At 40.4% G+C, this 25,593-nt stretch overlaps 1 protein-coding gene and 1 long non-coding RNA gene across 2 annotated transcripts; one reads left to right on the top strand and one right to left on the bottom strand.

The window, feature by feature from the left end:
• Positions 1 to 695: 695 nt before the first annotated feature.
• On the bottom strand, positions 696 to 25,471 carry gak (cyclin G associated kinase). The gene is made up of 29 exons (XM_073465959.1): positions 25,167 to 25,471; positions 21,048 to 21,109; positions 19,979 to 20,038; positions 18,447 to 18,561; positions 17,812 to 17,954; positions 17,469 to 17,594; positions 16,570 to 16,659; positions 15,952 to 16,087; positions 15,313 to 15,425; positions 13,170 to 13,248; positions 11,584 to 11,701; positions 8,634 to 8,683; positions 8,378 to 8,526; positions 8,007 to 8,129; positions 7,704 to 7,837; positions 7,345 to 7,539; positions 7,140 to 7,257; positions 6,955 to 7,034; positions 6,604 to 6,797; positions 6,298 to 6,459; positions 5,920 to 6,086; positions 5,527 to 5,788; positions 5,236 to 5,430; positions 4,974 to 5,111; positions 4,750 to 4,836; positions 4,368 to 4,622; positions 4,023 to 4,171; positions 3,455 to 3,631; positions 696 to 3,266 (listed from the first exon to the last, which is right to left on the bottom strand). The coding sequence occupies exons 1-29, from the start codon at positions 25,306 to 25,308 to the stop codon at positions 3,165 to 3,167; spliced, it is 3,921 nt and encodes a 1,306-aa protein (XP_073322060.1). The 5' UTR covers positions 25,309 to 25,471; the 3' UTR covers positions 696 to 3,164.
• On the top strand, positions 25,128 to 25,593 carry LOC140995837 (uncharacterized). Its single transcript, XR_012178789.1, has 2 exons — positions 25,128 to 25,357; positions 25,463 to 25,593. It is a non-coding gene; the product is annotated as an uncharacterized lncRNA (long non-coding RNA).

Genomic DNA, 25,593 nt, shown 5'->3' with positions numbered 1-25,593 from the left:
GTGAGAGCCTTCGTAGATGAAACATCTTTATTATTAAAGGACTTTACTGTGGTTTGTCGCACAACTGCAACATTGTGTCTGACTCAAAGGAAATTAGTCAAATTAATTCTGATCATTACTAACTGCAGCTGGAGTAGGAAAAGAATAAAATGGATTTTTAAAATTTTAGAGATTTAGTCTGACAAACAATTACACTGTTTACAATAACATACCAAAATCTTAACCCAGATCTAACCAATTCTTCTTTCTACTTCTTTCACTCAATAAAAGGGACATGGGTATAGAATTGGGCTTGTTAATGAATTACCCACTACATTTATCATAGAATAAACTAAATTGCAGAAAATGCCAATTTCTATGAAATGTTCTTTTAATCCAGAAAATGGTCCGTCAGGTCAGATTTACTTTTATTATGAAATGTCTAAAAAGGTACATGGGTAACTTACTCACATTAACTTAAAATAATACAATTGTTGGTATCATCCACCTGGCTTGGTTGTGTCTCTTACAAATATTCTATGTTTGATAAATCCTTAATCAACCAAATCATTTACACTTTCTGGTCACAAACAAAACAGCACACCATTACTGGGATGAGATTGATAAACTGATATTCAGTACCAAAGCACACCGACTGCAAAGTTTCTACCACTGAGAAGTAACTGGTCGTGAATCTTTCGAATAAAGACAACAAAGCAGATCAAAATGTTTTTTAATTATTTGTTTTTGCACTGAAATCTACATTCATATTAGTATGATGTAATTTGGTACAGTAAACACTGTCGATGTGTGGTTGTTTGACCCTTCCTCTTTATACTATGATCATACTGTCAACGAGAGTTTCAACTGAATTTCAAGCATCAGTTTATTTATTTTTTTCTTACTTAGGTTTACTGGCCCCTCGTCTTGGAATTTTAACAAAATGTCAAAATGCAGAACAGAAGCACCAAACTCTGCTCTGCCTTCAGAGGAAAACAAAAAATTAACAACAAAAAGACAGACCAAACAGACAAATGATAAACACATACCGCTTAACAACATAGAGGATATATATTTGTAAAAGCACATTCGTATTAATAACAATGCTTTGGAATGAAAACAGCAACAGAGAGGCTCACTGTGTTCAACCAACAACGGTCCCATTTGCACTCAGCACATTCCACTTATATATTATCTGATTTTTTTGTTTTGTTTTGTGCCATTAATATGCATGAATACATGTCATTATAACCCATAACCCTTCCCCAGAAAAAACATAATAATAAATAAGAAAACAGGTGATTTGATTGGTCCATGAGGTAAAACGTGAAATAAAAAAAAAGAGCAAAAAAGTTGGAAAGATTTTTTGAAAAGACAAACATCAAAAAAAGGGTTGCAGAAAGAAATTAAATTAAGAAAGAAAAGATTGTGACTGCAGATAAGAAAGCATGAAGTCTGAAAGGATTTCACTATCTATTCCCAGAAAGGAGAACACACACACACACGCCCACTCACTCACTCACTCACTCACTCACTCACTCACTCACTCACTCACTCACTCGCAGTCAGGCATGAAGCTCAATAACAAACCAATCTGCGCAGGCTGTAATCTTAACAAAGCCACTTGATGGGTGATAATATTTCTATATTTACACTGAAGTGATGAAAAATGCTCAGAATGAACCCAAAAAATACATGAAAGCATAAAACCAAGAGCAACCAGATTAAATCACCATATTCTCTTTTCATTCCTTCACTTTTTGATCTCCTCCTATGCACCGACAGTAAAAAAAGAAAAATGTCCTCTGAACTGGGGTGCTGGAAGAGGGTGGGGCTTACAGAGACAAAGAGAGGGCTTAATAATGACATTGACGATGGAGATGTGTGAGCGCTGGGAAGGCATGTAGTATGCCTCTCAGCGTCATCATGCAGGTAGACTCTTCTCTGTTTCTGCTACAAGAAAAAGAGCACTTCAATAAAGAGCCCCCCCTGCCCATTTTGGACTACCCTGGTTTTGAAATCCGACACACCTTCCCTCCAGCTCTTTAGAGGTCCTGGTGTGGGAGAGCATGCAGTAAGCTACACAGTACAGCCTGAGTGGGTGGAATTAAAAGAGCACTTCAAAAAAAACAACAACAACAGACCGCCCGCTCGGGTTTATACGGGGCTCCTTTTTGTTGGAAGTTTAGGATGCAGGTCTTAACACCAATCTGAGGAGTGTGTTTATGAAGCAGTAACTGTGATGGTAGAAGCAGCACTAGTAGTGTTCAGCAGGCAATAGTCTTGTCTTTCTGGAGAGGAAATGGCTCAAGAGCAAACCGAGTGCTGATCCCGAAATGTGTAGCAGTGGCACTACAAAGTATTAATGGGTATTATCGACCGATCTATCTTGTTTTAAAACCCTAGGATTTTTTAATCCTGCTTCTATTAGAGACAGGATAAGAGGTTTTTCCTTTTCTATCCATTGGTCACTGTGGCCGATATGTTCCGAGATTCATCAGCAATGGTGGCGATTTTTTTGTTGTTGAGGCAACTAAGTTTTAAAAACATTCAAATGTTCTGTTAACGTCCATGTTGGCTGGCATGCTGAAAAATTTAAAGCCATGTTCATTTTTTTGTCTCACCAGTCAGGTCAATGACTGGCTGTTTGCAAATTGATTGAACTTATCAGCCACAGCCAAAATTTACCACAATTTTATGAGTGTGGGGTCGTTTTATCCTTTTATCTGAACACCACTGTCATGATAATCAGCTTGGTCTTCTTCAAAGTCTTTGTATTATCTGATTTTTTTCCCATGTTCTCTTCTTCATGTGATTGTCACCCATTCCTCCCTCCTGTTGTTTGCAGCACCACTCAGGCAGTCGTACAGGTAGGCAGTGAGTTTAAGAACTAGCACAATCTATTTATCTAACTGGCTCATCAGGAACCAGCGAGGAAACTTTTCAGTACAGCCAGACTTGAGGCAAACTGTCTTTTTCCTCGACTGTAGAAACAGAAGAAAGTAAAGACGGACGAGGGGAGTGAAGGGAATGGTAGAGAGGACACCTCTCAGAGGCTCTGCGCCCCCTAAGGCCCAATGTGGGCTCAGTCCTGTCCAATCTGGCCCAGTCTAAGCCGTGTTTGGTTAGGCCAAATCCAGTCCAGTCTGGTCTGGTCTGGTCTAGCTGGGATCCAGACCAGGGTTTTAGAAGAGTGCTTTGGATCCCTGGTTCTCGAACTCTGACCAGGCATCATTTAATTCCATGAAGATCATCTTAGCGTATTGTTCATAAGGCTTGCCTGCTGCCTGCAGAGGGAGAGAGAGACACATTGTGAATTAATAAAAAATAGAGACTGATACCTAATATCAATTTATTGCCCAGCCCTGCTTTAAATAGTGTTTATGATAAACAGAATTAGATTTTTCCTCGTCATTGTCTCGTAAGTTTCCATTTCTGCCTTGGCTAAATGCAACATCAGTATGATATACTGTACCTTATCTGGATGGACAATCAGCGCAGCCTTCCTGTAGTACTTCTTCACCTGGTCGGGTGTCACCAGGTCAGCCATGCTCACAGGCTTCCAGCGGGTTTCACCCTCCCACAACACCGTATTCAGAGTTGACAGCAGAGCTCGGATGTTTCGCTCCTTCCCTTCAATCCAGTCCAAGATCTGAAGCAAAACGATAAAACAAACCTTTATTACTTTTAGCATGGAGAAAGGCTGAGTAGCACTTTGAGGCTACTATGCGTATGGTCTAGCAGGGATCCAGACCAGGGTACCAATAGTCTTCCCTACAATATGCAAAGGTCTGGGTATCACCTGCCAAAAGGTGCCATGTTTGGTCCATCTAAGAAGCCTTTCTGGCAAGTAACTGAAAGGACCAATTAAAGTGGCTCAGAATCCCATTTTGTTCTTGCAAAATAATCTGTTGCGTATCTCAGTGGACAAAGCTGATTTACTTTATTTATTTCTAAAGCACTGAAGATGCATTCTGTTAATCTAAATAATGGAACAGTGACCCTTCAGTCACAAGAAAACTGAGCTGAATTTAAATAGTTACCTGTAATTTTAGTGGATCGATCTCTTTAGTGATCTCCTGTCTCCTCATATCAGCGATGGTCCTTGGTCCCTTCCTATCAGGCCTAGAGCCAAAACCTTGAGTCTCCAGCAGGTCCTCAAAATCATCCTCCTTCACCTTCGGCTTCGGGCCTGCGAGGCAACACAGCACAGAGAAATTTATGGTACAAATTGTTTGGGAATAAAAAGATGAAAGTACATTTTGATTGGAGAAATCCTTTGACTGATATTCTTAAGAACTATTTTCAGAAGCTTGTGAATTCTGGTGCTTATTACAAATCTCATTTATTTATTTATTTATATAAGCGAAAATTAAAACCCCTTTTACCAAATCCAGGACCACGGACTCCTCTGTCCTCTCTCCCACCAATGACACTAGAAAAGTTGAGGTTGTAGTTGGGTTTGTTGGGCTGTGCGCCTGCAGGCTGAGACGCTGAGGATGCTTTGGGTGTGGACCCAGATCCTGACCCAGGTATCCATGGTTTGTTCTGGGCAGAGGTGGGTCTTCCAGATTGCCAGGGCTGGGCTTGAGGCTTAGCAGAGGAGGGAGGCGGCTTTGTGCTAAAAGAAGGCCCCGAGGAACCTGCCAAAAACACAGAGAAATTATAGTAACTTGAGGTAAATTTATGAGCTTATTATTTCATAAGTTATTTTTTTCTTTTCTTGAAAGTACCATTACAAGCCATTGGATGTCTGCCCCCGCCCCTTACCTGGTAAATTGGATCCCAGGTTTCCGAGGTCGGCAAAAGGATCAAAGGTCTGAGACTTGGCCTTCGACATAGATGACACACCAGAAGCTACAGAAACAGTCAAAATATGTGAATTAAAATCTTCTGGGTTCATAGTTTTTAAGATTGTCTAAAAACGGACAATTCAAAGGGATCCGCAAAGGTTCAGTCGGCCACAAACCCCTAAACAATGTTTCTCCACCTACCTGTGTTGGTATAGCTGGGTTTGCTGGTGGTGGCGCTCATGCTAGCGGTGTTGCCAGCTGCCCAGCTGTCCCACCCACCCAGCAGGTCTGGTTGGCTGGCTGATGATGTCATCTTAGGGGTATCATTCACTAGCTTATCTGTTAAGACACAATCATCCAAAGTACCAACAATTAAGTTTCTTTAGGATGTTACCTTGATGAGGCAGCAGAGGAACTTTTGGGACATAATCTTCAGTGATGTAACGGTAGCCAATATACTTACTGAGGTCGAAGAGGCTCGTATTGGAAGCAGGAGTGGCGTTACTGTGAGCTGAACTGAACCCACTGGTGGCTGAACTATCAGAACCCAACAAGTTTCCAAACAGGTCCGGTCCAGAGGCCTGCCGAGACGAACCCACACTGGAGCCAACACCAGAGCCAGACCCCATCCCAAACGGATCAAACAGGTCGCCCATGGCTAAAACACAGACACAGTGAAAAAATGTAGTAAGGATGACTGGAAACCTTTTTTTTATAATAATACAGCCAGCACATAATAAACCTCGACCCTTACGTTTTGAGTCTGGTGTAACCCCACTGGTTGGCCCACTGAAGAACAAGTCTTCCTGCACTGCTCCTGTCTGACCACCAGGGGGAGCGAACAGGTCATTAAGGAGGTCACTGTTGCTGGATGCAGCCTTCATTCCTCCCTGGCCCCCTTGATGAGGTGCAGAGGAGGAGGTTGAGGATGTGGGAGGGGGTTGAGGGTCAGAGTTTAACCCCAAGAGGTCAGCTGTGTCACCTGTAGGAGTTTCCTGGGCTGAAGGAGGGGAACTCTGGGGGGAGACAGGGGACACCGAGAAGAGACAGAAGTTAGTGGAATGAAGGAGGAAGAAAATGTAGCATAACATTTAGATATGACAGATTGTAGATTATGACATAATCATCCCTCCAAGACTTTGCCCACCTGGAAGTCAGCATCAAACAGTGGTTCGCTGGGGTCACGGGACAGTGGCTCCCCACTGGGGGCAGAATAAGAGTAGGACTCTCCTTCTGATTGATCACTCAGGTCCTCCTGGTCATTCATCGATCCCCTTCCTTGACTGTCTGAGGCATCCTGAGAGCCACGCACATCTACAAATACAAGTGGAAATCTTAAGAATCAGTATGGGGGGTGGTAAATCAAGAGGAAGGCAAATGTTTTATGTTTTTTCTGGGAGAATTAAGGCAGACAATTAACTCCTTTAGAAAGGAGGGCCATAACCAAAACACTAAGCAAAATATAAATTATTTTACAGAGAAATTTTAAAGCTGAATTATTAAGATGAGAACACAAGTACAGTACCTTCCCAATCCAGTGTTTGGAAGAAGTTGTTGGCGTTACTATCGGTGCTACCAGGAGATTCTGGTTCTGCTGTATTGGAGCTTTCTGGAGTCTGAGCCGGCTGGGGCGACTCAGAGTCATAAAATGCTGAGGAACCTGGCTGACGAGGCAGCTCGGGCTTACCTGTAGTTGTGAAATTTTGATGTTTACTTCATGTGCACATTTGAATGAGAAAAACTGGAGAACAACATGCTTCCAATGGACTTGAGTGACGAAAATAAGACAGCTGTCGGATTTATAAGTGAATTGAGAAGGAATGCCACCTACCAAATTTGCTTAGGATCTCCTGCTGTTCATCACGAGAGGAGAAAAGGATTTTGGGGTTGAGGCCCTTGGTTTGGAAGCCCTCCCAAGGAGGGGTCTTAGTGCTGGGTCTGTCCCTGGGTTCCACCTCAATGTCCAGGTTGACCTGGAACAAGTCTGGGTACTTCTCCTGGATGTCACAGGCATCCAGGTCATACCTGACAGGAGAACAGGTAGATGGGAAAAGATGAAGTTATGGAGAAAGAGTTAATTAAAAAATAAAAGGTCTGTTGTAGATGATTACAGTGTAAAGCTTTGAGTGTCAGTGATCTTGTTTATTCAAAAGTATTGCATTTTTTAAACTTGTGCACATACTTGGCAAATTTGACAGTGGTCGCATTTCTGGGGACAAAGCCTGTGTGGAACTGGATCTGAAACATCTTCATAGATGCCATCTGAAACACAAAAGTAAAGAATTTTAAATAAGCTTGTTGTCCATATTCATCATCATTTTCCTTGTATCTATTCTAAAACTGATGATCTTGTGTGTCTGCCTGTACCTTGGCCTGCAGACGTCCTCCCAGTGTAGATCTTGCATGATAGATCACCACCAGTACATCTCCTTGGACTGTCACATTGAGAGGGATCTCCGCTCTCCCGTCCTCCATCTTAAAATCCCTGGAAAAAGAAAAAGAAAATTAATAATTGAACTTTTTATCTAGGAAAAGCGAGAAGGAATTCTTGTGTGTCTGTGTTTCAACTTACTTCATCTTGTCATACTCCTGTGATGTGGTGAGGACTCTCTCGTCTCCAACATAGACCTCGCAGAATGGCCTGCAACCATTACGCTGCTTGTTGAACAGCGGCACGGGTGTCATGATGATGGAGCGAATTATTATGGGCTTGCTGTGGGGGATGATGGGCTCCTCTGCCATCATGTCACACATATACTCTATATACCTGCGACAATCAAAAGCGAGGATTGGAGATACATAACAGCGAATAATTTGTGTAGGAGGAGATAAAAGCTTGAAATAGAATACAAGAAATCATTTGGGGTTGGCTGAGGACCTATTTCGCAAATCATGGGTCAAATCAAATGACCAACACCCTGAGTGTGTTACCTCTTGTGTGAGGGCGCAATGCCAGGTGGGCAGCGTTTCATTGAGAACATGTAGACAGCAGCCTCAGCTGTAGTGAAGAGGCGACAGAAACACAGGAAGGAGCAAACTGCCACTGCTGATGCTGCCCGTCCGTCCTACCAAGAGAAAAGATGAGGGTGACATTAAAAGATGTTGCGGGCACCTAATCTTTGTTCCTTATTATCTACTTATGTCAGGATCTTGACTTCCTTTCAACCCCTGAAACCAACTGAGCATGAACCAAGTCAGTCATCTTAGTCATCTCTATCATAAGAGGTGACTCACCAGACAGTGTACTATACAGATGTTCCTCTGGTCTTGTTTCAGCCATAGATGCATGTTCTTGCACACACTGTAGAGACTGCGCAGGTTGGGGGCACGGCGCACTTGCCAGTTACATTCCGATACCTGCACGCACAAAAAAAGGACACACCTGAAGACAACAAGAACCTTGCAACTTTAACAAAAGCAAATACTGTGGCAATAATAAAACTGTGTATTACTGTGCCAAATAGAGAAAAACACTACTGACACTGTGACCAAAATAAGCTATCCAATCCATGACCCATGACCCACATTGAGACAGGGGAGTTTGGTAATATCAGCTCTGACACACATCCACCCACCAAAATGGTACACGCACACACACTCCATACCCTGTTGTGAAATCGTGAAGGCCTATACGATCGCTTGGAGAGATTGTACACAGCATAGTGGCCAGCATGACGTGAGTCCAGGAACAGACGGACGTCCTCGATGTTGTTCTTTATCGCTGACTCAACCCCCTCTGCTGGGAAGGACATGACTACACAAACACACACAAATACAAACGTGAAAAATGAAGTTAATACATTACTGGTTATGGGATTATGCAGTAACAACAACAGGTTTTATGGAGGGTACGACGCCTACCTGCTATTCTGGAGGTGATGTATGAAATATCCAGGTCCCCTTTAGCATAGCTGTAACAGACATTACAAGTACACTTACAAAAGGAGTTGCTGTACAACATAGTAGGGAGGAAAAAACAAAATCCCTAGAAATTTTTAAAAAGAAACAAAACAGTTTGACTAAGGTCTTGAAGACTGCACAAATACAGCCACTAACAAACAGGTTTGTAACACAAACTGGTTAAGAAACAAGAAAGCTTTGCATTACAATATACTGAGAGATAACTGGTTTTGACACCACAAGGTTGCAGGATGAAGAGGTGCCTAATTGATGCCTGATTGGGCATTTCCGCTGGGGCTACCATACAATACAGAATTTTAAATAGCTCTGATGAAGCCTGCCCCACAAATCAGACTTAATAAACTCACAGTTGATGTTTCCTGTGAGTCTTTAATGTAGCACATGCATCTGCCAGATCCTTGTTGTTGCATGAGAATACACTCAGTAAGATCCTTACTGTATATAGCTCCTTTGGGGTTAAATATTGTTGGCAGTTAACTGATGTAGAAAGTACGCTACATTGGACGTTACAGCAAAAGAAACCGTATTTGAACAATGACAACAGCAAGAACAACGCAACATGATTCCCACTGAATATCAAGATCTTGTACACACAAACAAACTATAGGTCAAGCAAAAAATAAATAACTAAATAAATAAAACAAAATAAAATAAAACTATGTACACTGGTGACACAAACTGACAGTTGTATCTATATGGTGTCAGGACACACAGGCGTTTCTGGTTAGGACACAGATATAGCTGAAATGGTGATTTTAGTAAGCTGTGGAGCCAAATTAAAATGTTTCAACTACCATTTATTTAATCGCTCATTCATTCATTCAATCAGTCATTCATTCATATAGGCCAGTGATTCTCAATCAGGGGTACCTGTATCCCTGATGGTACTTCTGAATTTGGTGGCGGGTATGTGGAAAGATTGTAGCTCAACTAATTTTGAATGAATACATAAATAAAATACTAATTTGATTCAACTAATAAAAAAATACACATATTGAATCAGATTTAACACCCAAAACAATGTGTTGCAAGTGCATGAAAACACGGGAAGTTAGCAAGTGAGTAGGAACGTTAAAATAGTTCGTTAAAAGTGACTGATAACTGGCTGAAATGGATACCTAAAAGTATGGATAAACTGTTCAAATAGTTAGCTTAAAGTAATAGACTATCAGATGAAATATTTAGCTAAATGCGATGGATTAACACTTCAAAAGGTTAGCTAACAGTAATGGATAAACAGCTGAAACTGTTAGCTAAAAGTAATGGATACATTGATGAAATAGAAATCTAAAAGTAATGTGTAAATGGCTGAAATGAATAGCTTAAAGTAATAGTTACAAGACTAACAGTTACAAGAGTTAAAAGAAGTGGATAACAGATATAGTTTGCTAAAAGTAATGGAGTGGTTAGCATAAATGGTGGTATGAAGGAAGGGGTGCTTGAGTTTTCTTGACAGGGCTGCTGGGGTCATCTACGCCTGAGAAAAAAGGTTGGGAACCACTGAAATAGGTTAAAGATGAAGATTAGACAGCTAGAAATTCTTCACAAATGATACCAATGACTGGTATAACAAAAGCAGCTAAATTAAGTTGACAGACCACTTCAACTTTGACAAAACTTTTAGAGATGTTGCATAGCAGGTGTTGTAAAGAGGATGTCAATGCCACACCACTAGCTCTAATTTTAATGTCTGAAAGAAATTTTAGACTTGTTAATGACTGTCCAAATTATTTACATGCATTAAGTATATGTGTCACTTGTTTTGTTATTCCCTGATGATGTTTTCCAATCATTTGACCCTTTCATTCACTCTTAAAATTATACTCATTCATCCAATCAGGTCACACTTTGCTTTCATTCAACTGAATTATTGAATGTGTGATGTTAAGATCAGCAAGCTGTGATGACAGACACAGCACAGCAAACGGCTTAGTAGGGGTTTTCTTTTTCTAAATCAAACACAAACTACAGGAGCACACAGACAGAGCAACGCATGAGCTGACGCACTTCACCGACCCATATTTACCTTGGGTTGCTAGGTGATGGACACATAGTGGGACCATGAGGGATTGGGACAGAGAAAAGAAACAACAAAAAAATAAACAAAAGGACCAAACAAAATGGAAGAAACCGATGATATAGTGACCAAATGAAACATTAAACTTGAACGGATATGGCTAGAGTGGCTATTGAAGGAACACTTTGCTGTTTTTCAACCCTTTTACGCACGTCAGTCACAGAAGCCATCTGTCTATTACATCAGCAATCATTGTGAATGATTTCTGCAGTGTCACTGATTGTTACCATTCACTGACTTGTTCTTAGGTCAGTGAAAGAGCTGCAGAGAGACACAATTTGATATAAGGTTTGTCTTTACAACTGCAAAGTCTGCCATCAGAGTGTAAAAACACATTTCAGACAGTCGAGCAGCAAAATGTTCCTTTTAAAAGGTAAAATGGGGGGCAGGGTAGGTACGAGTATGAATGGTTACATTGACAATTTGAAGATGTAAAATCATCTACATTCACTTCAGGTAGCTGCACCTGTGATGAAATACGATGACTGACAATAAGCAAACCATGGACCATGAAAGCATACTAAAGCGAACATGGTGGTGGAATTGTCTAGTTTAAATAAGTAGGCATAGGTGAAGTTAAAGTAGCCAGTGCAAAATGTGAAAAGTTTAACTGAAGTATCAGTCCACACCGTAGGTTAACAAACATTATAGGAATCGTGAGATCTTCAGCCACACATGCCAAAACTGCCATGTAAAATGAATAAAGCACAATCAATGCTAACTGATGTGCCAGGACAATTAAGATAAAGTGAAAAGTATATGACTGAAAATGTGATATGAATAAATAACAACGATTATCATGGAGCACCTTACCTGGCTACTGACTGGATGACCTTAGAGGAAGTGTCCTTTATGTTGGTCAGGAAGCGCTCTGTTCCTCCCCTTAAGATATCAAAGAGGCCACTGCCTGCCTGATCAGGATCGTACACTCCTACAGGTATGATATGAATACACATAAAAACATTTGCATACATTGTCATGGCTTAAACACTGACGCTGGGTTTAGTCGAAGTTCATCTCACAATGACAACCAAATATCTTTGCACCAGAGTATTTATAGCATTTGTATTTTTAAATTATTACCTAACAAATGGACCTATATGCATTAGAAAATATATGTTTACAAAGCTGGAATAAATGATTAGTCGGAAAATAAGTTTGTTTAAGAAAAACATTTAAAAGTAAATGCATAAATAAATAAACAACACAGATGACTCAGACTGACTCATCATTCATTTCCCAGTTGTGCTAGTATGAATGGACAGGAGGACTGCAGACACTCCTCGAGGAAAAGAGCAAAGATATTCTGCCTTCCGACAGATGGTGGAGTGGCAGTGCAGAAATCCTCTTAAATGGACAGTACACAGCCTGTGTGTGCGTGTGTGTGTGTGTGTGTGTATGGTTGTTTGTGTCTATGGATGGGGAAAAAAGATAAGCCTATTATGCTACTTTAGAGAAAAAGTGCCAATTTAACAAAACATTTAACAAGCTGGAACCAGAAAATGTTTGACGTTTTTGCCTGGAAAATTACTTTTTTCATAACTGTTGGAAATTAATTTTCTTTCAATCAGCAAGACAATTAATCATCTTATCTTTGCAGCTCTAACTAAAATCAACTTATGGACTTGGTATCACAGCCATCACGGCCGGTGACATACACATTAAAATCTCTTATTGTTGAATATGTTACACAAGCTACATCAGCTTTATGATCAAGATCAGTGAAGGTTGGTGGGTTAGAGAGTGACTCGAATATTGTGTGTGCTTCGAAGCAGTAAGTGAAAGCATGGTGAACCAACAACGCTGCTCCAAACGAATTTCAAAATGATTTAAAATAAGAATAAGTGTAAAATATCTATAAAGTAGTCTATAAATCACCATGCAAAGGTTGTCACGGTCATTTCTAAAAACAACTGACACAGTGAATGCAGTGTGGGTGGGATATGGGTGGGGTCTGCAGTGTGTGTGTGTATACATATGTTCCCGACTGATTAGGAATTACTGTAAAGGTTATAGAAATAAAAAAGCCCTGCTCAGTTGCACCTCAAAGGTACAATTTATAAGACAGTTCTATGGCTGTTTCTAAGTAATAACATGAGTTATGTTGTTAGAGTACAGTATAACATATTTATGGATACGCTAAGGGTCCCTGTGGGGTTATTGGTTGTCATTCATCAAATCAGTAACTTGTTAAATCTTACTTTTGGAAAGAGCCACCGATATAATGACACAACATTACTGCTCTGTTTTTAGAGAAGATTCAGTTTCACCCTCTCCAACTGAAGTGTGAACACTTGAAACAAAGACAATTGCAACCTTTCTAACAACCTTGCTCTGTGTGTTTGGGACAGTGTCCCAAACACACAGAGCACCAACACAATATTGTTATCTAGACGAACCTGCATTGTTGTGGACGTTGTGGATCTGCATGGGCGGCTGGGCTCCATTGTTGCCAAAACCTCCGTTCTGCTCCAGCAGCTGCAGACATTCATAGCCATCAAACACTGGACGCCAACAATAGTACGTACTCAACATTGTAACAGGTAGGTCAACAAAATAAAAAACAAGCCGACGAAAAAACTTAAAAAACTTGCAGCCAAGACCTAAGATTTTGCCTAAGATGTCAAACAAGGGGCAGCAACCAAAAAGAGGTTAAGAGACAGAGAGAGGGGAAAATCATCAGAAAAACAAAGATATTCCCATGAAATGCAAAAAACGAATCTAAAAAAAAGGAAAATTGGATTAAAAAAAATACCAAATTACATAGAATAAAAAAGAATAAGGACCACAAACAGAGGAACAGAGAAGAGCATCAATCAAATCTTCAGTGTTAAGCAACAGGTTTTTGCTCTGTCCCTAAATGTAAAACTACAAGTTCAAAAGAACTCCAAAAAGGAGATTTAAAAAAAAATTCTGCATCGGACGTGCTCGATAGAATAACTTTCAGATGATAACTGGAGCGTCTGGGTCTGCGTTAAGGCAGCCGGACAGCCTCTGCCTCTTGCTTCCCCTCTGGTGATGTCTGCCGTATTTCCCTCTCAGTGTTTCACTTCCATCTCTGCTCCTTTCCTTCACAAGTTCTCTCCTCTCCCTCCTCTCTGCTCCATCTCACAGTCTGCCTCTCCATATGTCTGCGCCGCGGAGCAGCAGAACGAGGAGGAGAAGTAGGATTATACTCTCCTTATGTCCAGCAGAGAAACCCCTTCTTAACCTTAATCAGATCAGCGATCGCCAGATCTGCCCTCGCTCTGCACACATTAACCAGCCTTATCAGGATTCACTTTGCTAAGAAATCGGTTGAGATATAGAAGAACTCTTCAATTTACTTAATTGTTTTAAGCCATCACATAATCCTGGAATAAGATGGAAGAGTCATGTGTCTGCAGCACTAAAAAAATAGATAGTCTCTGCAGTGGTAACCAGTGTATGATTTCCAAAAAGACAGAAAAAATAATGTTTTCTGACATTAAATGGATAGAAATATAATTCAGGATACATACACTGGCTCAACTATACATCAGCCAGGTGACACATCAGAAAGTTGTAAACCTGGAGTCTTTTGACATTGAAATCAGCTTTACATCTTATAAATCACAACTGTGGCTGAGGATTTGGTGATAAGTACCAGGATTTGTGGATTTGTGGTAAGAATCAGAAGAAGCCGCGGCTGCTTAGTTGGTAATGGCCAGCCACCATGCAGGGTAAAATGCTTTTCTCTTCCAAAACTGCAACTAAAGTCTTAAATCTGATTGTGCCAAATTAGCCACTGTGGGTGGTAGATGAAAGAAATAAGTGCCACCCAAAATACTGTTGTACTACTGAGGTGTTGGCTTCGCTTCATGCTTATTTTTAATTCAGCTTGACCCATTTTCCACCTCTATGTCTCTCTTTGGACCCATTAGGACCATGCCAGCTGGGGAAGAGAGGAGCTTGGGATAGAGAATACAGACTCCTTTGAGCCTGCCCCTGTGTGTGTGTGTGTGTTGCTTATGTGTGTGGCTGAACAAGTGTAACCACATCAGCAATTTGAGGACACGATTGCGCACACACACACACACACACACACACACACACACACACACGCGCACACACACACAGCGGAAGAAGCCGTGTGGTCGGCCTGTCAATACCCTGGCAGACACTGAGGATGTGCTCCTGTGTCTCAGCTAATCAACTTGTTTACTCCCAAATGCACTTGATGAAAGTTGTCTCCCTCACAAAACTGATACCCGAGGGAGAAGCCTCTTTTAACAGTCAGAGATAAGACAAACTCATAAACCACACGCCCTTTAATACAAAGCCATGGACATGACTTTGCCCCATTTCAGTGGAATTAATACCTGAAAATCTACAATCTTTTCGTTTAAAATAAATCAATAAACTAATGGCTTTTAACTTCAAGACAAGGACTGATAAATAGTAGTAAAAACGGGAATAGAGCAGTCTATGTGCTAAAGATAGCACAGTTTTAGTGTAGTATCACTTCTTAAATCTGGTGCGGTGGTGTTTTTTTACAACACCACTGAACACAATCATGCGTACCTCTGTAATAGGAGACTTGGGGTTGACGTTGCGTGCTGCTGCTATCTCCTGGAGCTGGTTGACCAACTCTGTAATGGACAGACGCTCCTCTGGGTTCACCTTCAACATGGAACCTAGAAAGCAGAGAGGAGAAGTTAAAAACCTGATGAGATACTTAGAGATGAGGAGGATGAAAAAAACGTAGAGACTTATTAAGGAAATTATGGAAATCAAGGATGTGTTGATTAATTAGTAACAATTTGTCATTAATCACATTCACACTATTTAAATTCATATAGTCCTTTGAGGTTAATTATTAAATTTTAGCACCACTGTTTGCAGGAAAAGGATAGATTTAAATTATCCAGCAGGTGGAGCTATTCAACCTAATTAGTTTAGCTTTAACTGTACTAAAAAGCACTGGCAGCAATGCCAATTATGCCAATGCCAATTATTCATCTTGCATTGGCATTTCAGGCTACTGTATCTTTATAAATGTTATATTTAGATGTGCAATCCTAAACTTATTTCTCTCTGGTGAGGATGACAGTGAATTTGACCAGCTGTGACTTTCGGGCACAAGAGCAGCTTAAACCAGTGGGATCGATGGCTAGATGGACAGAAATCAGAAACTAGCAGACACCGAATGAAAGCACTCACGTATGAGGTCGTGATACACAGTGTACTTGACATCGTTCTGAGGGATGGAGTATTTGCCGTTGACGATCTGCAGCTTGGCCCCCTCCTCAAATGGGTGCTGCTTAAAACACAACAGGTAGAGGATGCACCCGATGGCCTGCATGGAGAGAGAGGAAAAAAATAAAAACTACAATAAACGGTCAAGCCACGTATCTTAATAAACAGAAGGTGATTCATGAAATAGTCCCAACAAAAGATGTTGACACAAAACACCGTTTGGTCCAAGCAACTAGCGGAAAAAGGGCTAGCTAATGTTTGTTAATGACTGTAAATAATTACCCATACAAAACGCTTTGTGTTTCTATGTCTTGTGTGTTATTTTGCCTCTGATAAAGGAAATACCTATTATCTAGAGCCTGAAAACATACAGCAATTTGATTGACTATCTGCTGACTATAAGCAATGTTATTTGCCGTTTTGACAACACAGCTCAATCCTCATAGATTCCTAAGACTACTGATCTTTACGCAGAATCTCTCCCCGACAGGTATCATAACGGTTAGTTTGGCTGTAGCAACAGTCAAGTCTAAACCATGACTGATTAGCTGCAACATTGGAAGAAATGAAAAAAGCTCTGACCCAGATGTCCTGTTTCTCATTGATGGGGAAGTTGGAGTAGAGATCGATCATCTCCGGCGTTCTGTACGCTGGTGTGGTGTTCCTTGTGATCTAAACACAGACAGAAAAAAGGAATCTTAACACAGAAGATAAAACCAGAGCTAAGTATTCAACTATACTTTGCTGGTAAATCTGGGCTGACGTTCAACAAAGTCATATTTTCTTTCCAAATTTATAAAATTAGGGGAATGCTTTGAGAAAAAACTCCTTTCTTCTCAGTATTTTTCATGAAAAAGACACAATGTTATGTCTTCACGCAGAGAGCTCACCAAGCTTTTAGAAACAAATGATTCACATCTGAACTACAATTCTCACGCAAGTCATTACATCCAGAAACCAGAATTTCTGGAGACCTGCATACTGAGGTCATCTGTGGCAAGACTCATGTGTGTGAGTCTCCGCCTGTGTGATTATTGTATAAATAGAATTACACCTGATTAAGCAGTGCTTCCTGGATGTCTATCTGTTAATTTAATCAAGTGTTTCTGGTTCCTGTTTATCATTATGATGGCAGTACTGCCACTGATCCACTGTGAATTCAAATGCGTTTTGTTCCTCTCAATTGAAAAATTGACTTTCATGGTGGAAAAAAAAGGGAATATAAACTGCATCAAGGAAAACTTTGACAAATTTGAACCATTAGATCCTCAAATAAAATGTTTAGCAGTGTGAAATGTTTATGTAATTACTTCACTTTTTTGTTTGACTTCAACATTCTCAAAACACACATTAGTTGTTAAATCAAAGCCATAAATACTATTAAATAAACTCAAATACTAATATTGTATAAGGAGGACCCTGTTGAGATTAACTGATGCTCAAGCGCGTATGTGTGTGTGTTTGTGTTCGTGTGTTTGTACCTCATCCTCCACCATGGACCTCTTCTGTGCCGACCAGCTGTAGTCGGGGTAATGTGACACTGTGGTGGAGCTGCCAAAGTCACACAGCTTGATGGTGCCCTGGTTACTAATCAAGAGGTTTTCAATCTGCAACACGTCAAGTAAGCAACAGGTTAGCGTCTCAATCAATACAGGTTTAAGTACCAATTAGTTATCATAATAGGCCATCATTTAAAGTACTATCATTTGAGCTTTAAGTTGCTTATTCATACAAAATAGTCATATTGAGGCATTTTATCTAATTAATGCATAATTAGCTCTTTGATACATCATTCACTGGTCCAGCTACTAAGCAACATCAAACCTTGAGGTCTCTGTGTATGATTGGAGGCTTCTGTTTGTGCATGTGCTGCACAGCACGGCACGTCTGGTAGAGGATTTTCAGCACAGTGTCACATGACAGAGGAGCCCTCTGCTCTACCCGCTTTATAAAGTCCACCAGCTGACCTGAGGCACAAGAGATACAAACAGATGAATGAATGAAAACTCGTCATTAAAAAGCAAAAGTAGCACTTGCCAGTGCCCACATGCCTTTGTTTCCTGTTGATTGTAAGTTGTCAGATGAAATTTAAAAAAACAATGCATGAGACAGATAAAGGTTTTGCATCATGCCATAGAACAGTGGATGTAAAAATGAAATCAAAGTGTTTGAATGGTGCCAATACATCATGTTCAGGGGTAAGTCAAGAGTGGCTTATGAAAGAAACCTACTGAATGAAAACAGTCTTGTAAATGAACAGTGACACTGAACAGACAGGAAGCTGAGCAGGAAGTAGAGCCGCAGACTGGAAACCGCCTCATCATGTGTGCTTTCCATTTAAAGTTCTTGGGAAATGGTTCTGACGACTCAGATTTACTGCAAGTGCTGATTCCGTCAACAATGCAAAAGTTGGAAGACAGAGTCGTGGTTTCTCTGTGTGTAGGAATGTGTGTATTTACCTTTGCACAACTCTGTGAGGATCAGGAACTCGGCCTGTCCGGTGTCGGACTCCTCCTTACTGATGGAGGCTGCAGAGCAGAACTGAACCACGTTGGGATGACCTGACAGCTTTTTCTATACAGCAAGCAGGTCAAGGAACATACAGCAGAAACACTCCTTAGTTGTCAAGCCAGTTAATTCAGAACATCAAGCTGAAATCTCTAATCATCCTCTAATGACAAATTCTGCCATTCACTTTGATGCATAGCCAAGCAAGCAGAGTAATTTCTTCTTCTTAACTACTACTACTACACTATTCTAGCTCTCTGTTCAAACAGTAAAAGCAGGAGGAGATTATGGTTGGGCGATAGAAAGAATTTGTGGTGACTTTTAGACTTTATGTTTCTGCCTCATCAGCATTTATTCTAAAACACAATGTTGCAATGAATCCAGGAACACAGTGATTCATTCAAAAGTATGACGCAATGTTCTACGCAGCATGAAACGTTTGCCCAACTATGCACTAGATGACCCCAACATGGGTGCTGGCCAGAAGATTTGTCAGTTCACTCCACTGAAAGAGTTATCTTGTTGATAAAAACTGCAACTCGTTGATATAAACAGTAGCTGTGTTTCCATCTGCTGGTTTGGATTGAATAGACAAGGCTACGCAATAGTAGTTTCATCAGAAAATGGCGGTATAGGCTACATTACGCATGGCTGTAAAGGAGTAGAAGAAGTAGAGTTTGTGAACTGGAAACAAAACCAGTTGTTTGCCAACTGCCAACAAACCTCAAAGTAGAAGAAGGACAGGGATAAAGAAACAGAAACAGTCACATTGGCCATCTACAAAGGAATGTGGGAATTAATCTTGGAATGGGAATTTTATAGAAATATCCAGGAAACACCAACAGCGCACACAGCAGCGTTTCATCCTTTCTCTGATTGGAAACAGCTGCTCAGTCATGAGAGTTAAATGTTTGCTACGTTAGAACTTATTCGGAAAAGGTAAAAGCCACCACAAACGAGCATAAAACCCTTTTGTTTACGAAACTAGGGATGTTTTTCTCAAATTTCCATCACACTTTTCAAATGTGATACTTCAAAATGCACATAAAAATACATTGAGGAAAAACACAGCTATTGAAAAAGAATAGATGCTTCAGTGCTTGGATCATATTCCTTCCTGCAGCCACTGAATAACACACTTGTGAATAAAATCCCCTCAAAGTGCTTCTGTCCTGCTCATTACACTAGAGTGCTTTAGAAAAGATTCATTAGACAAGCTTTCAAGGACAGAATAACATAAAAAAGAAGCCTGTGTTTGTGAAACCACAATGCTATTATAGGTTTAAGCACTGTAAATATATATTAGCTTGTGTGGTGCTGCCAATACACTACAAACGATCCAGGAATGACAGTATACTATCAACTTGCCTATGTCACATGTTAACCTCTGCTATGTGCTAAAACAGAAATGCTCTACACTTATTATTATTAAGACAGGAAAAAAAGTGGCTTTTCATGAGGGTCTGGAAATGATAAAGGATACCATGAAGCAGACTTCCTGTATGATTTCCTTGCTCTTCTCTTCCTCATGGGACAGCAGCCTCTGTAACAAAAGCATGCACACAGACCACTGGTTTGTTGCCGTCTTGTCATCAAACATTAAATTAAAATGATCGAACACACTCTATTAATAAACGCTCTATACAGTATTTACTTTGAAGAGATCATCATATTAACTGCTCCTGCTTCACCCAGAGTGAACCTTAAAACCAATATTTCCAGGCAAGCAAAATCCAAATATTAAGCACATTAATGTTTTTCCCCAACCATTTCCATTTCATCGATACAGCTATTGTGTAGCAGCGTGCTTTTCCCTTGTGAATTTATCATTTCAGTTATATCAGATATATCAGACAACAACACACAACCCTGTAACCCGATTCAGTAGTACGCTTTCAACATGGACAGAATAATAAAGTATGGAGCAGATGGTCCCTACATAATCAGAACTGTGCCATAATTCTTTGAGCCTTGTCGGTCTCTAAGAAACAACCTGCTCAATGAATGTTTCCTCAGCAATACGATCCGAGGTTAGCATATTAGCATAGTGTCAAAAAGGAAAAGAGCAGAAGGTCTCCCTTTTATACATACATGTATTTATACACTCTTACTGGTTTTATATACATATACTTTGTAATGTAAGGTATTGCAGTTCTGATGAAGCAGTGTAGTGATGACATTAGGCGCTAATTTGTTATAACCTGCCCAGAGACGGATGAAAATTAGCCTATTAGCTAACTCTGGCACATTAGCATTGATGTGTAAAATGAAATGTGCGTCGTCACTCGTTAATAAATAAATAAATGAAATAAATAAAATGAAGGTGTTAGTACTCACTTGGATGTCCAGTCGTATGTAGTAGCACAGTGAATACTGTATACTACCTTCTGATCTGCATTTACCACTTACCAGTTAATACAGACAAAGCTAATGTTCCTGATTTAGAGACATTGCCACGTCTACTAACACAGGAGTGAGTACAGTAAGAGTGGTTCAACGTGTGACAAGCAGGAACAGGTTGAATTTTCTCTGTGGGTACACCTTCATTTTACCTTGAGGGCATAGTCTTTACCACTGCTCATGTCCTGGGCTTCATACACAAAGGCAAATCCACCTGAGAAAAAGAAGAGAGCAACCAGGATGTTATCTTGTTGAATAGTTTATTGCACTCTTAAGCTCTTAAAAATATCAGTCTCAGCTGTTAATTGAGTGTGATGTGTTGTAATACAGAGTAGCAATTGTCTTGAATTAATGTCACATTTCTATGTCTGAGTTCTTCGGGTTAGCTTGCGGCAGCAGTCGGTGTTACACAGGTGGAAGCTGGAAATACCACCAGCACACCATACACCGTACGGCCATTCAATTCCATACTGACTTTATTGTGACTATAGGGAGCACTAAAACAGCTACGCCCCGTTTCAGACACATACATAAACACTTAAACCACAAAGCTTTGAATTATAACCACAGTGTTATCTGCTGGCCACTCAGCAGCCACATCAGAGAAGTTGGAGCATAAGTGCCTTGAACAACACAACACAACACTACATGACCAAACTTTCTATCACAAGCTCCCTTCTCTATTCTTCGGGCCACCGCTAATCATCAATGATATCATATCATATCAATGATAATGTGGGCAATCCTGCAGTAATAATAAGACAGCCATTAGAGAGGAGGAAGAATCAGTTGCCTGCTCAGACGTTCTCCAGTCTTTCACTGAAAAAGCTGGAACAGACTGTTCCCATTTGGACGTACAGTACATACTGTATAGACCACACCACTTTAATTACAACTCTACAAAGCAGTGCTGCTGAGACCAGAGCTTAAAATGGGCCATCGGTCGCAGTCTAGTTCACTAACAGTTTCAACACTGCACAAACCAATTCATCTATGAGATTTAATCACCAATGTGGCAAGTAGACACAAACTGCTGGTTTCCTAACTTTTTCATCAACTGTGTGTGTCTGTCCTCACAACAAAAATGTAGTCAGCAAGTCACAGTCCAAACTAGGCCCTGGGGAGGTTACCATAGCGATGAGTAAATCAACTACCAGCCTAACTTTGCTCTGTGAAAACCTGAATGAGGGCACTCAAGATTCTGATCTTTGAAGCTTTATTTACAAAAAGGAAAGACTGCCCAGGCGTGTTCATAGGCTTTTACTTTGCCAGTTCTGATTTTTTAACCTTATTAGGGATTCAAAACAGCAATCTGATAGTCACACAACCTCAAGATTTTATTATGAAATAACAACAATCTTATATTGCAATTTGAGCTCATTCCTTGCACTTAATGCATACTTAACCTCACTACAAACACTTAGCACAAAGTGTAGCAAGCTATCAAACAAGTCCATCCTATAAAGCAACTTTTATCACCGACTTTGCTTTAAGACTGCACACCCTTCCCTGTGGGGTATCACATGTCTTCCTCTGTTTTGTGTTGGCAAAGGGAAGGACTGTGACTCGAAAGGCTCCATTTCCTTTGCTCCAATTACCAATCCATTCCAGGAAAAATACTGAAAAATCAGCCTAAAGATTCTACTCCATTATACCCAAACTTACATTATCTTGCTTGGGTAATTTTTTTGTGCATGTGCTAAATAGTTACAGGAATAAATAAGGAATAAAGCACGGCTCATCCACCCTCGCTCTGAATAAAGAGGCCTAGCTTGTCTACTGTTTCACCTGCTCAGAAGAGAGCATCGAAGCCAAAAGAAAGGAAAGGCCAGGTTTCCTTATATCCAAATAGATTCTGTGAAGTGAAAGAAAAAGCTTGCATGATTGTTGCCTATCTGCCCAAGTGGCTGATTTAGCAGACAGACAAACTAGTCATGGCCCCAACAAAATAGAACCATCTGGTTACAGTCATCCATTGTATTCTCTGAGTCTGGTGAAAGACCTTGGTGAGGAAACACAACAAAGACACTTTTTCAAACAGCAGGATGTTTGAAAAGAGCAAAGGCATGGTGTAAAATGATCTTGACCTTAACCATCTGCTTTGGCTTGAGTCTTGTGTTTAACTTCTCTTTAACAAGCCATCATGGCTGAGGATGCACCGTCACAAGACTGATTAGTTGATAGTATGGTGTAATTGCAAAAAGTTAAATAATAACGTTTTTTATAATCAGTTAACTATAAGTCATTTATTAAGTAAAAATGTAAACTATTAACTGGTGCTCAATTGTGTGCATTTCTCTGTTTAACAGAATCAGTTGAATAATGGGATGTGATGAGTATTTTACACCATTTTCTTGCATTTAAAGACTTAACAATTAATTAAATAAATAAACCAATCCATTAATCAATCATGAAAATAATATTTTTTGGAGCTTTACTAGTGTTGATTTCCCAATCTGCTGTAATGTTTTTTTTTTTTTATAACATATGCACATCTATATCTAAAAGACAGGCTTGAGAAGGACTAGAGAGGTAGTGGGAGCTGAACTACAAAAGAAAGACTGCTTCTATCAAAAATGTCTCCTTGCACTTGAAACAATCTGACGGTATTAGCCAGAAAGGTCCAAGAAAGGTGTACCCAATGCACACACCACTAGCTGACAAAGAGAACAGAGCCAACTTCTTCAACGTCTAGCTCGTTTTTTGGATGTGAGGAGGGGAGTAATCTAAAAATGCGTGCAACGTTGGCCGACTTTGTCTTGGTTGTTAAAAATCACAAATAAATACGATTAAGCTCCAATTAGTTATTTAACCTTTTAATATTTATTTATTTGTGTGTTGTTTTGATGGCTTGTGTTGTAGGAATGTCATGATAATAAATTACATAAAAAGTGGAGCAAGTTTGCTTGATGAACCCATGGGGCCACACACCACGAACACAATCAACTCTACTGGTCTGACTATGCTAATAAGCCTGCTGACACTTAACAATTGATTAAACCACAGATTTAGCCACTTGTTGTTAAATTGATTTGAGACTGAACACAAAATAAAGGTCCAAATTCAGGGTTGGGGTTAGTCTGCTGTCTGTCTGCTCTGAAAGCCACTTCGCAAGTAACTATCCATGTATGGCAGCATAGAAAGAAATGTCTTGCCGCTCTGCGAAAAAAAGACAAGAATCCCTGCTGAAAGCCACGGAGAAGAAACCTGAGCTTTGGGTTCACACTTACCTTGTAACCAGACACAGTTGTTTTGTTGCATGCAAACAAATTCAGGCTGCTAATTTTAGATACAAACTCATTATTATAAACTTAAGTTGCTGAAACACTGCTTCCTTTGAATTTTGCAGGAGGGACGCTCCCAGATTGTACTTTTATGGTAAATATGATCTTAAGTCTTGTACAGTATATACCATACTATATCTCCAGCTTGCTAAAGAAGACTCAACATAAAAAAAATCGTGATAATGGAAATCCTGATCTAAAGGGGATGGCAAGAAATTGTAAAACTTGTCAAACTTTTAAGGTGCCATGTGAACAAAAACATAACTTTCCTGATGCTGACCTTCCAAGGACCAATTGAGCCATTTAAAAACCAGGTTCATCAACGCAATTGATCTTTTCTTGACAATCTGTTCTTCTTTTACAGCCCTAGCTTGAAACATAACAAGTGCTGGCACTCAACCATCTGTCACAAGAGAGGACCCAACAAAGCTCTGCAGAGGCTTGGATTTGGCTGTTTGTATAATTAATATTATAAAGGACTCCTTAACTTCCTTGGTGGATAAAAGGTTGGGTAACATTTGCCATCACTGATATTTACATTCCATCACGCCATGCCTTCCTCATCTTTCTCTAACGATCTTACTCTTGCGTCAAACACGTCGTGCTGCCAAGGAAGATGATAAGGTTTAAAGGCATGTAGCTAGCTAACTATGGGTTGGGAGCTGGACATGAAAAATACAGCTTTGAATACATTCGTGTATCTCGCTGTGACTTGTTGGCGAGCTGAAAGGCAAAGTTGTCTCTGCTTCACGTAGACATACCACAATCTAGAAACGTCCTTGATGCTTGTGAGACACACACGAAACCAAATTATCAACTGGTGTTTACTTGGTGACTCATAGCTCTGCAGGTGCAATCGCTATTGTCATTCACTATCAGTACAAGTGAGCTATGTCACTCAGCTAGCCTGTTAGCCGGCTCAGCTAGCTAGCATACCTAGCCGCGCAAGACGGTGTCAACATTTGTCGTGGTGGGACATCATCTCACCTTCCGCGATGACCCTCTTGATCCTCAGTTTCATGTCACCGAGCTCAACGACCTGTCCGACGAAATCATTCTGGTCCCGGCTGGCCGCCCCGGACGAGCCGGGCCCGGCTAGGAAATCCAGTGCCGACTGGAACAGGGACATTTTCTCCAGCGCCCTGCTTCAGACTCACAGAGGCCGGCTCCAGGTGAAGGTATGCTCTCTCTAAATCCCCGCAGGCTCAACAGAAAACAACTTTCCGCAGGTGTAGTCTGTTATAAAAGCTTACTAACAGGTGTTATTATCCTTTCTCTGGAAGCAAACATTCTCTTCCTGTTGCTGGGCTGACGAGGCCGCCACCATCTCTAGCGCCGACTTCCGTGAAGGGTGGTGACGTCAGGACACGATTCAGTCATGTGACGTAAAAAAAATAAATCTTACGAAACAAAA

Source organism: Pagrus major, chromosome 5, assembly GCF_040436345.1.
Source record: "Pagrus major chromosome 5, Pma_NU_1.0".
In the NCBI taxonomy this organism is placed as follows: domain Eukaryota; kingdom Metazoa; phylum Chordata; class Actinopteri; order Spariformes; family Sparidae; genus Pagrus; species Pagrus major.
This window is presented reverse-complemented; position numbering and strand designations above follow the sequence as displayed.

What these genes read in the sequence shown, in the direction of transcription:
- gak (XM_073465959.1), bottom strand. Translation starts at nt 25,308, where the DNA reads ATGTCCCTGTTCCAGTCGGCACTGGATTTCCTAGCCGGGCCCGGCTCG. An exon ending in GAGGACGTCTGCAGGCCAAG is followed by an intron (nt 7,035 to 7,139) that starts GTACAGGCAGAC and finishes TTTGTGTTTCAG; the next exon opens with ATGGCATCTATGAAGATGTT. An exon ending in GGTTACACCAGACTCAAAAC is followed by an intron (nt 5,431 to 5,526) that starts GTAAGGGTCGAG and finishes TCTGTGTTTTAG; the next exon opens with CCATGGGCGACCTGTTTGAT.